Below are 12952 nucleotides of genomic sequence, written 5' to 3' on the forward strand. Positions count from 1 at the left end.
CACAAATATTTAAAAAAAAAATTGAATGAAAAGAGTAGATGTCATCCTTTGACTGGACATTAAACGCTCTGCATGCACAAACAAGGTCTGTGCTTACAAGCAGAGTGAGATTGTATCTGCTGACTCAAGAGACTCCACCAAAATATCTTTGGCACATAGCCAGCCAAAGCACACACTTTGGGACATCGCATCTTCCACTGCCCCACGCTTTCTCTGCTTTAGTTACTTTTAATTTGTACAAACACACACACACTCACGTACATGCAGTCCAGCTGTCAGTAGACGCAGCCCAGCTGTCAGTCAGGAGTGTACCAGGGCTGAACAGGACTATCCCCTGCAGGCCCGTCGCTACACATCGGACTGAAATGTACTCACTGCTTCCCGTCATTAATATTGCTATTTGATCTTTTTGCTTCATTCATATGCACACAGGAAACTACCTGAGCGTGAGCTGTGAAGATAAAAAAAACAAAAAAAACATTCAGCTTTATTTTTAATCCTGCATCCGGAGTTATTCTTATCTCTATGCTGGAAGTGAGAAAAGCATCATTACACTGAATGTAAAGCTTTTCTTAAGGAAGCCAGATGCATCTTGGATTAGTGTGAAAATAATGCAAGACACTCACTTCAGCAAAGCCCAAGAGTACCACACGCTGCAGAGACTCCCAGGAGAATATTGTGCAATGCTTGACATTTCATCAGTCAGGTTTTACAACAAGTCCATTGTTGCAACTTTGGCTCCTCGTGCACCAGTGGTCCAAGGACTCCGGGGTCATCCAGGGCAGGGGGTGGGTTGGGCTGAACTGAGGCGACGACTGACATCTACCCTATAGCACCGCTTTCTGGTGGTGGTGCAGCTCTATTTATATCCTGACACACACACTGGGACTATGGGAAGCATGAGGCCTCAAGCACAAACATTCCCCACTGCCAACTGTCTAACTGCTCTCATTCGCTGCTACAAACACGAGGCTTTTATTTTGCTGGACTAAACGGACTGTTGATTATATTTTCAAAATGATAACGCTGATTTACTTTTATTATTAATGCACCCAAGAAATAACTGAAATGCGATATGGGATTGCCCACTGGGACTGTGGTTGTGCATGGCGGTCTTACTGTCTTGGCATATACACCATCTACAGACATGCACATAGCAAACACTTAGCAGGACATACACTGTGCCCTAGTTAACTCTGTCATAAATGTATAAGTGGTGAGACAAACTGACAGGGCAAGAAGAAAAGAGGAGAGAAGGGAAGGAGGGGTGGATGGATGCCACAGCCATGAGCATTCTCTCTCTTGCAAACACTCTGCAGCGAAACCTCCATTTTCTGCAGCGTGTGATGTTTTGAGAACATCAAGACTCACAGCTGTCATGTTTCATACAGTGAATGCACATGCCGCACATTTACTTGATGCTTGGATCACAAACATGAATGCACGAAAAGAGCAACAGAAAAAAAAAAACTGCATTGTGCTGTTGTTTTCCCAAGAGTTCAGACTTCTGACGAAAGCCATCACAGGTTGAACATCATCAGGCTGATATATATGAAGCAGCTCCTGGGAATGCAAGAGCACGGTGCACAGTTTTCTGTCTCTGCCGCTCTGTTATCCTACTAAAGCTGACAGCCGGGTTAGTCAGATCTGAGTTTGATAACCAGCTCAGCAAGCGTGTGAAAATGCTGAGAAAAATGTTGTGGCCACTAATTGGATGACAAAAGGGAAATAGCCACATCATAAACACACAAAGGAGAAATACTGGCTAGTTTAATGGCCATGCCTGTTATCAGGCTGCCATTACAGTAACCTCAAAATGGCCTGGCGAGATCTGGTCCTCAACAAGTCTTCCACCCCAGGACTAAAGGAAAATAATTGGTTATAAATATTCAAAAGAAACAATTGCTTGTTTCAAGCTGTGAATGTCAAGCAACCTTCAAGAACTGGACAGCCAACACAGGGTGACCAATTACCAAAAGTCCCTTTTGGCAAAAGGAGCAACTAAAATGCAAAACAGACATTTATTGGCCGTAGAGGTGCACATTGTCTAAGGACGATTTACATGCAAAGAGCAGTGGATTGACCTTTAAATCTAGTTAAGGACTAATGCTTTAATATGGCATGCAAACGTGTGTGGGGAAAGAAGTAAAGAGCTGCACAATGCAGAAAAGCACGTTCTATTTATAATAACAATATGACTGTGTCAAAAGTGGTGGGAGGGACCCCAGTTCAATCACTGATTTCATTTATTTGATGGCTGTAAGCACAGCAGAGTTTATCATCGACGTGTTAATGAAAAACATTTTCCATAACTGCTTCTGTGTGAGCTGACGACTTCAGCTGAAAACCACCTGTGAATTGTCATTTATCTAGTATTTCAGAGGTGTCTTTTCATATTAATAGCAGCACAGCAGACTTCCGGTGCTTTCATCATACATTTTTGCCTTGTTTTCATTTGTCAGCAAAACTAAAAAGTGATTATCTAAGAATGGAAATCAGGGCAGTTACGGCCGGCCAGGAAAGAAGACAGAAGATGCCAATCTTTGCTCCCCACTGGAGCTGCTCGCCTCAGCAGCTAACTGGTTCATGATGTTGACACATAATAGCATCAGCAGGCCCACTCATCCACAGAGATTCTGGCCACTCTCCAGCTGTGTGTCAACCTTACCAATAATGGCAGCTGAATAACAAATATACCCTTAAGAAATCATAGAGGCTCTTGGGACTGCAGGGTGCCGATTCCATAAAGGTTACGTTTCCTCCTGGCTGAAATAACATTTCAACAGATAACGCCTTCGTCTGCAACAGGATAATAGATGTGCGTCTCTATGGGTTTTAATGATAAATTGCTCTTCAAGCTGGCATATTCAAATGTGAAAAGGCTCTAATCAAATGCCGAGTAATGAGAAATTAAATGTTTGCAAAACCCCTGAGTACTTAAATGCACAGTGATGGGTGTGACCTTTTTTACTGGCTCAGAGTTTCACCTCTCTTCCTGCTCTGGCCAATCAGCAGAGGTCTGTCACACTGTTTCCAGGCTGAGAGGTGCATTAAATATTGACGGGGAGAAGCGAGAGGATTTACATCTTTTTTTTTTTTTTTAAATTGTATGAAACTGGACACAAGAGGATATGAGAAATATTCTGGCTTTTGTTCCTGACTAAGCACTGAGGTGCACAGAGAATAGCTAAAGGGGTGGCAATGACGAAGGAAAGTGAAATCCTCAACCCAGCGTTTCATCATGACTACCTGAAGCGCTCTCCCTTTAAAACACCACCTTGCTATATGTGCGCCGTCATGTTCAGGGAAAAACTGTGCAGATTTTGATTAGATTTTTTGTGTTTCACAATATTAAAAGTCATCCTCACTTGAGAAATTTGCCTTATGTGAATAGGCCCTTTTTCACAGAAGTCATGCCACAATAGAAAAAGCATGTGCAGATACTAAAATGAACAACAGCTGAATTCGTTTCAGGAGCTTCAGTTTCCTGGTCCTGATATTATGCATGCTGGCTGACTCCATCGTTAATGTTATCAGTAATCATTCGCCCGCCATGACAACTGTGTGCCGTGCTCTTTTTGTCAAAAAAGAAAACTACCTGCTCCAAAGTTATACAATTCCTACATAATATAAATAATGTATCTTATTTAAGATATTGTGTAACTGAAATGTGTTTTTGTAGTATATTGTTAATTGAATATCCAAAACACACACATATAGTGGAATTATTGTAAAAGTAACAAACAGAAGCTTAAAGCATTTAAGTGGGGAATATGAGAGTGCTTTGAATTAATATTAGTAATAATGATATAGTTAACAAAGCCTCCTGTAGACAGGTGTAAATTAGCATTTCACTCCAAACACTAAATACAGTACATGTGGTGTTTGTGTGTTGCTATTGCTATGCCCGTGTCAAATAAGATAAACTTAAGAAAAATAACAAATGTTTGTCAAAGCACGGGCATTTGGAGAAATTCTAAACTTGCCACATAACGTGACATATATCTGCCACCTTTCTCTTCGCATTTTTCTCATGAGCGGGAAAGCGCAGGTGTAACTGACAGCATTAATGATGTCTCCGTACCATTTCACTGTTAGCAATGTCAGTGAGCCAGCATGCACAATACCAGAGCCTTAACTGTACACCTGGGTTTCACAGGCCAACATATCTGCTGTGAGAAAAGTCGATAAACCTTTTTCACAAAAGCAGTTTTCACAGTAAAAGCACAGATGCAATTTAATGATGGCTGCATTGTATTGAGGCGAATCAGTTCCAGGACCCAGATATGGTGTGTGCTGGAAGTCATTGTTAACCTTTTTGTGTTACTATAATTGAAAATGCCTGCTGTAAGGCTCCAATAAACCTTGTTTTATAGAAATGAATTGATCATTAGAATACTTTAATAACTGGCCAGTATTATCCTTGTCAGCTTCTTGCGTGTGAAGCAAAATTTGGATCATTCTCACTGTGTTCGTTTTATCTTGGCCTTGAGCTTTGGCTCCCACTTCATCACTGATCCATATTTAGAAAGGAGTGCAGTGCCCTGTAGATGAGGGCGCCAATTAAATCGCTATTAGACGACTACTGAAGTGGAAGATGGTGAACTGGATGGCAGCAGATGACTTGAATATATCAGTACTCCTTTTTAGAGCAGCTGTTTTGACACTTATGGGCTGTGTCTCACGGGAAAAATGTCCACATTCTTTCGGTTTTGGCAAAGCAGAAGGTTGAACAGTGAGAATTGATTTAGCTTTGGCTGAGCTGTGAAGTTGAGAGGTGCATTATGCAAGATGAACCTGATCCTCTCCTCCCTGAGCCTGTCGATGGGAGGTGTTGACCCCCTTATTGATGACTAGACTCCACTTTTTTGCTCGAGTAAGCACAGGTCCCTACTCACCCCCCCCCCAGCCCCTTGATTGTGTGGACTGTGAGCTGTGGCTGGTCATTGATCGATGCAAAAACCTGTCTTCAAAAAACAGTCAGTGTATTTGTGCTGCTCTCCGCAGTCAGGAGCTCACAGAATGCCGACGCAATGCAGCGAGTGGACCACAGACCCGGGACCTATGGGCAACATTACCCCATTCATACAAGGTAGATCTCCAGTCATCCTCATAGTTGGAACTGCATGCACTGCTCAGGTTTGTCTATGCACAGAAGACAAGATTTCATCTAAACTTTGCCAAACTTAATAGAAAATGAGCATGAAATGTATCTCCTTCAGACTCAAATATTAGGGGGAATTTTCCCACGCAACAAAATTCACACGTTTGAATTATTGACAGTCAGGATTCACTTTTTAGCTACGAGAGCATGGAAAATCTACTACTTGTACTTTTATTGTTGCACATCTCACACTTCTGAACACAAGAGACAAAGACAGTCACTTGATTTCCAAGTCGATATAATCACCACCAGTGAACATAATTACACCATTACTGGAGGCATAACTCTGATTGGATGCAATCAAATCCCTGTAATTGTCTTTGATTCTGTGGTATTGAACAGAAACAACAATTTCTACTGTTTTATTTCTACCTTTGCTCACCCAGACATGTGAAATACAAACTTGAAATGCTGGTGATGAAGTAGATATGAAAAATAGACCAAAGGAGACCCCTGTAGCCTGTGAATTGTTGAAAATCTATAGTGATAATTGCTGCAAAAAGTTGTCTGCGAACAGCCTGGACTGTTGGTATTCCTGTGATATTCTGCAGGATAAAAGCAGAGAATCATTCTTTCACACCCACGCAGCACAGATAAATGAAAAGTATCAAGAATAAAGCTACCAGGAAAACAGCTTTTTTGTCTTTCCCTTTATTATGATTGCTGCATTGACATAAAATGTCCTAAAATGTAATGATTTCACAAGACATGTGCAGGGGCTTTATTGTTTGACAGATGCTAATATCATCAAGTTAACTGAACACTTGTTCCTCTGGCTTACGTTCCCATCCGCTTTTTTTTTGCTTGATTGTCTTTTGAATACCATCCAGAACACCCAATACTGTTCAGAGCCACAGGTAATTGGCACTGTCAAATTAAAAATAAAACAACTACTTCACACTTCAGTGTAGGGTTATGTGTTTTTTTATTTCTCATTCTGAGCTAAGCAGACTTGCTACGCCTGTCTGATTATGACAGTTTGAGAAAAAAGCACCAAAAAGAGCTCATTTGTAAAGTATGACTGCTGCTGATTGGCATGAGCTTTACAAATGACAAATCTGACGTTTTGAGGCAAAGAGCCACTGAAAATACGTTTTCTGACATTTTAGACCAGTTACAATGGAGAGTTGAGTCAATAGAGGCACAGAAATGTGCATTTTGACAGTAAAGAGCCACCATGGGTCCCTTTGGGCCCTGAGAGCGACAGCAAATTCAGTTTTATATTAAACGTCACCAAAGAAAAGAGATTAACTATTGGAATTATTGTGTATATATATTTGCATGACTTTGCGTACAATGTTTGGGGCCAATGTTCTGAGGCGCTGCAGCTCCTCCACGTTTAAAAGGACTGCAGCTGCTACAATTCATCCTCTGTACTCCAAAGGTGTGGATAATCCCACTGAGTCCGCTAGATAGCGCTGTTGCAGTGCCTGCAGGACCCAGCAGCATCCAGAGCAGCACGCATCCTTTTAACGTTGAAACAGCGTGCACTGTAGTGGATAGGCATATGTTAGTAGTGGTGAGAAGGAGTCGGACCATGGTACTTGTCTCCCCGTCAGCTTGGATGAGGATTTAGAGCATTTCCAGCAGCTGCCCTGCTTAGTGGCCTTGAGGATGTACGGTGATGGAGAGGGCACCGTGTGGGACCGGGTCGGACGGCCCCACCGGGACTGCATGTGCTACCTTGGACCTCCTACTACTTTGATGCCGATGATGTAAGACATTTAAACTTTTACAAATGCCGACAAGCGACAGGCCGCACCTGTTGCGCACTTGGTTTCACAGGTGATGATAAAGTAAATTGACTTTATTGAGGAGAAGTGTTAACATATTCAGTCAAGCTGGGAGGTCCAAGTATGATTGTCCGTGAATGTGTTTTCTGTTTTAAATTTAACTGAGGGTTATTGCACAGCAGTAACTGTTGTGAGACAGATTGCAAAACATTACGCGCCGATGTGCTCTGATTGGGTCAGTAAATCATGGTTTGCCTTCGTATGTTGACGGTTTCATAACAGCTCAGAGGCTGTCAGGTCACCACTGTGCCACTTTGTCAGGTATATAGCCTTCTACAGAGCTTAATTGGTGCAATATTAAAAGCTATATTCGTTTGATCTCACCTGCTGGACTCAAAGTAACCAGCATTTATCTCCTCTGCATGCTACAGAGATATTTCTGATAGGCTCTTTGATGCTGTGTGAAAGGCTGTATGCTCCACTGCCTATACATGGAGCCCAGAGCTGTCACAAGTGCTCCCTCTCCGTCTCCACAAACCGCTCATGATCGATTCATTAGTTTCAAATTCCTATAAGGCTATAATAGGAGTTGCACAGTGCATAGTATACAACAGTTGCAGGACCAGTCACTTTCGCTTAGTGTCTTCTGCGCTGCTGTGGTGCGGACGCAGGGCCAGTGAAGGATGATGATTTCTGTACTGTACAAGAGAGGAGCTGCAGGGGCCCCTCACGCCGGTCTCTACGGAACATACAGCACTGACTTCCCTGGTTTAGCCACGAAGGACTCTTGTCTTGTCCGGGCGTATACAAGGTCTACTGGCTTTCCTTTTTCTTTGCCAAGCGCTCTGTCTTTGTCTTATAAAACAGCCACCCCTTGTTCTCTCTTCCCAGCGGGATGCGCAAGTCGCCCGACGTGAGCCCCAGAAGGCTTTCGGACATCAGCCCTCAGCTCAGACAGCTCAAATACCTGGTGGTGGACGAGGCCATCAAAGAGGACCTCAAGTCCTCCCGCTCAGTTGAGGACATCAACAGCGCGTCCATAGAGGAGCGGATATTGAGAATCACCGGCTATTATGGGTATCAGCCTTGGAGTGCCAGCTACAATAGTGAGTTTACATACATGCAGCTGCAGCTTGATGCTGTGCTCTGACTGACAATGGTTAACATGCTGCATGTGGGTGGATGGAGCAAGAGGACCGGGAGCAGGGGCTAAAATAACTGTATGTGAGAGTATAATGTGTATTAATGAGCACTAACCTATGGGCAGCAGAAGTATTCAGATCATTTACTTCAATAAAGTGGTAATACCACAGTGTAAAATTAAGTAAAAGTGCTGCATACAAAATTTTAGTTCACATCAAAATATACCTTATGTACTAAAACTGAAAGTTCTCATTATGCAGGATAGCCCATTTTAGAGTCATAAATATTATATTATTGAATTATAATTATTGATGCATCAATATGCACATTACATGAATGTTGCAGGAGGTAAAGGCAGGGTACATTTTTCACTATATATACGGCCAGCTAGTGAATTGCACCAAGAGGCCAATAAAGTCTTGTCGTCATTCATAATAATACTTCATATTCTGAATGTGCAAGGTAACTCACAACTAATGTAGTTGGAGCAAAAAGTGGATTGGAGTAGAAGTATAGAGCAGCATACAATGGAAATATTCAGGTAAAGTAAAAGTACCTCAAAATGACACTTAAGTACATTATTTGAGTAAATGTACTTACGTCTCACTGCTGCTTTTGTGCAAGCATTTGCAGGTTTCTTGTTGTTACTGTGAGAGTTCACAGGATGATGGAAAGCACTCTGTTGCACTTTTCATAACCAGAGACACATTTAGGGGCAGCACGGTGGCACAGCAGGTAGTGCCTGTGCCTCACAGCAAGAAGGTTGCCGGTTCGATCCCTGGGTCGGGCAAGGTGTGTGAAGTTTGCATGTTCTTCCCGTGCATGTGTGGGTTCTCTCCGGGCACTCCGGCTTCCTCCCACAGACCAAAAACATGCTCATTAATAATAATTAATCATTAACTCTTAGGTATGAGTGTGAGCGTGAATGGTTGTTCGTCTGTATATGTTGCCCTGCAATCGACTGGCGACCGGTTCAGGGTGCACCCCGCCTCTCGCCCGTTGACAGCTGGGATAGGATTTGAAAGCAAAAGCACAAGAGCTGCTGTTCAACTGAGTTGGTAAATAATGATTCAGATGGTGTCAGTCACTCATTATGATTTTCACTGAATCTAAATTAGCTCCCCTCTTCACTCTGACAATTAGTTGCTGAAGCGTCAGTGTTGCTGTTGGTTGCAGCAGACAGTGGAGCTAATGTTTGCTTCACTGGAGCTTATTGAGCTTGGCGTCAGACAGTGCTCGGAGCAGGCGGCTCTTTGAAGCAAAAAGTTGACAACGCAGCTTTAATTTCCCTCCTTTCACTTTCTTTCTCTCCATCACTTTAATGCTGTGCACATTTGCACAGCATTAAATGTCTGAGCTGTGTAACTGCAAGTGATCCTGGCTGGATGATGGATTATGGTCTTGCCTCACTTGGTCTGCGGCTTCATCGAATGAGCTCTGTCTTGCTGTGTGGTGTCAGGACAAACTGCGGCCTACCTGTCAATCACTTATCATCAGTCATAACTGTCAAGCCTTTGTTCATTTGTTGGTTTTTGTTACTCTGGTGTGGATATGTTCAGTAGGAGTTTGCTGGCCTTTAGCTGGTAGCTAGTGGAAAATTTTTGTAAATTTCATAAGAGAGACTGCAATATTAAACAGCTGCGAGGCTATTTCAAAATTCATAAGCCTATACATAACATGTGAACACTTCAGACTTCACAGAACAACTGCTGCTCAGATCTGAATTTGTCTTTGCTGCGGCTGCTGTGACAAGGGAAGGCAAAGTGAAGTAAAGAGGAATATTCCACCACAGCCTCACTGAATAGGGGCCGATGTGACCATTTATCACGGTTGAAATAAAGACATTTTTTGAAGAGAGAATTTAAATTCTTAGAAAACATAATACTTTAGAGTGTCATAAGCGGGGCCCCCTGGCTGCCAAAGCACAATTGTTCCATGTTCTTTGACAGACAGTGCTTCATATTTTCATACAGCAGTAAAAGCAAGTTGGGTACCATTACTGCCAAAACACCAAATGGATCAACAAATACTGCTGATATTTATAGATGTAAACAGTAATAAAAGGAGTTGTTTTATTGGCATCATTTATATAAACCCCGGTCTGAAATCATCTTTTTTATGTGCAGGTTATTCACACACTTCCTGAAGAACTTTAAAAACTGTGTTTCAAACTGATTCAAGCATTCAAACAGTTAATTTTCCATGCTGTCCCCTAATTCTAACAGCTGTTGTGGAAGTATTGCTTGTGAGAGTGTTTGTGTTTTTATGGAGCTGAAGGAGAGTTATGACACAAGGGTCCATTCTCCCAAAAGCACTCAGACGCTCATGTTAAATGAGATAAATGGTGAGTACGAGTCCAAACATGGTGTCCATGTTGAGAAAAGAGACGTCCCCCTGAAAGTAACAGCCGCTACTTGAGTTATACACTGCAAACGTTTGGGGACCAAAATTTCTGTGACCGTGAATAGCCAGATGAGATAACTTTTTATTTCCGTCTCTTAGATTTTCAATTAACAAAAAGGGAGAAGGGCCAGAAAGACCCTCACTGCATGGTCACCCCCTTTGACAAGTAACAGAGCATGTGAAGGCCTTTTGTAGCCAGCTGAGTCTTTTCGTCCTTGTTTGGGGAATTTTCGCCCATTTGTCCTGCCAAAGGCCTCCAGTTCTGTGAAATTCTTAAATTATCTTGCATGCACTGCTCTTTTGAGGCCCAGCCACAGATTTTGTGAGGGCCACTGCGAAACCTTCAGCTTGTGCCTCTTCAGGCGGTCCATTGTGGATTTTGAGGTTTTGAGGATCATTATCCTGTTGTAGAAGCCATTCTTTTTCATCTTCAGCTGCTGATTGTTGGGACAAGGTTTGAGAAGGCAGAGTTTTTATAAGGCTTTGAAATGTGCATCACGTCACCTTTCCTAGTGATCACTGTGACCATGCCATAGCCCTATCAAGCTAATTTATGTCAGAGTTCTTGGTAAAAGTTATCTAAGAGCTGACATCTCTTGAGGTGCACAAACCTTTGCATAGTGTTCCTTTCCTATTTTTCTGTCTAAAATTGTACAAAACAAAAATAATGCTCTTATCTTGCTTAAAATGTTGAAGAGGATGTTTCATCTTTAACTTTTGGAGATCAGTCCATCTTCTACTCACTTGACTATGGACAGATTTTGACCAGATGTTTGCGTGCCACTTTAAATTGCATTCCGTAACACAATAGTACTTTGTGGACTACAGTCACATTGCAAATGAAATATTTCATGATGAGTTGCATTGTTGCATCAGACATTTTTTGCATTCATGGCAATCAGGGGAAATGTCCCTTCTCAATTAATTGATGTTGCATTTTGTTTGTAACAAACCAAAACTAATGTAAAATAATCAAGAAAAATAGTTCGTTTTCCATATCCATGCAGTTTTCAGTCCCTTCTGGACCACCTGCAGTAGTTGCAGCTGTGCTTCATGGGGACAGAAGTCCTACTTGTCACACATTGCACACAATCGCATGCCATGTGTTGAACAGAATTAGCCCACGGCTCCCTCCAGCTCACACGACCTGACTACTCACTGGCAACTAGAAAGCAGTGGCTAATGGCTGGAGAGTGGAGGGCTGATGCTGAAGGCAGCCAATTTCAGGAGAGGTGGGAGGCTGAATAGTTGTCAGTTGAGTGCAAAGAGATGCCTGTTTGTTTCATTTACCACCAACCTTTCCAAACCAGCACATGTGCTTTTTCACACAGGAGTGAGCAGAGTGAGAGGCAAAGTGGAGCTGGTCGTAAGCCATGACTCGGGCTGAGGATGAAAGGTGGCTGTGTGACTCAGCTTTTCTGTGTGAATTAATGGATCATCTAAATATCCTGAATGTGAGCCTACAGGGATCACAAGCACGCAGGAGGCTGTAATAGCCCCCTGAGCGTAACTGTCCGCCTGTCTAACACATCCAAATAGAACATGAAATCCTTGCTCATTTATCAAACTTGCATGTTAGTCACTTTCCCTTGAGCGGTGCACATGCAAGCTCAAAGCAGAGTTAAGCAAGAGGTCTGCTTTTGATGGAGTACATATAAGTGAATAACATGGCAGGTTTGTCCCCTTTATCCCAGGATGCCACAGTGCTGCATTCAGGCTGTGTCTAGCCTGTTTGGACCCAGCTATGTATATATATATATATTTTAATCTCAGACTTATGTGGCTACATTAGATTGATAAACACATAGATGTAGCCAAAAATTCCAGCAATCAATTCTCTTCTCAGTGCAGATCAACAAATTATCACACAAGCTGTACCTGAGAGAGAAGCACTGTGAAAAATGGCTGTAGATGAGAGGATTGATGTGTCTATCAAAGAAAAGGTCAGTGGGGACTGGAGAAAGGTTACTGAAGAGAATATATTGAGCTGCAGTATCTCTATATAATCGTATAAAAAAAACTATTAACAGTTGTCCTTTTCTTTCTGTATGGGATATCTGAAACTCATGGCCAATGATTTGCACTTTCAAATCAAAGAAACAATTGATTGTCCGCTTAAACACAGATATCCACTGGTCAACTTTGATGTAAAGCAGCAGAGCAATGGTAGCATCAATGCTGCGGCAAGTCTGACATCTCATTTATGTCCATCCACCATGGGGGATTGCTTTTGCTGAATTTGAACAAAATGTTATCTTATCAGACCTGCCCACGTCATGATTAATAAAACATGACTGAATGTCCGTTTCGCAGGCTCATTAGAATTATGTCTGAACAGAAATTGAATTTGATATTGCTGCTGCAGGTTAAGTCTTCAATATGCAAGGGAATCACTTTCGCATGCATGAAAAATGGAAGTAAAGACCTCCTCTTAAATTGAGGGTGACATCACTTCCCCAGTTGTCTGAGGAGTCCTCAGGACACAAGACAAAAAAGCGCTTTTAGCCAA

General features: G+C 42.3%; 1 protein-coding gene across 1 annotated transcript in view; it reads left to right on the forward strand.

Annotated features, from left to right (window-relative positions):
* The first annotated feature begins 6616 nt into the window (after positions 1 to 6616).
* slc35f3b (solute carrier family 35 member F3b) overlaps positions 6617 to 12952 on the forward strand; it is a 49829-nt gene continuing 43493 nt past the window's right edge. Inside the window, exons 1-2 of the mRNA XM_070978280.1 lie at positions 6617 to 6879; positions 7789 to 8003. Of these exons, the coding sequence (XP_070834381.1) occupies positions 6779 to 6879; positions 7789 to 8003 (316 nt within the window). The 5' untranslated portion in view covers positions 6617 to 6778. The remainder of the gene's footprint in view (positions 6880 to 7788; positions 8004 to 12952) is intronic.

Source organism: Chaetodon trifascialis, chromosome 13 (assembly GCF_039877785.1).
Source record: "Chaetodon trifascialis isolate fChaTrf1 chromosome 13, fChaTrf1.hap1, whole genome shotgun sequence".
NCBI classification, from domain to species: domain Eukaryota; kingdom Metazoa; phylum Chordata; class Actinopteri; order Chaetodontiformes; family Chaetodontidae; genus Chaetodon; species Chaetodon trifascialis.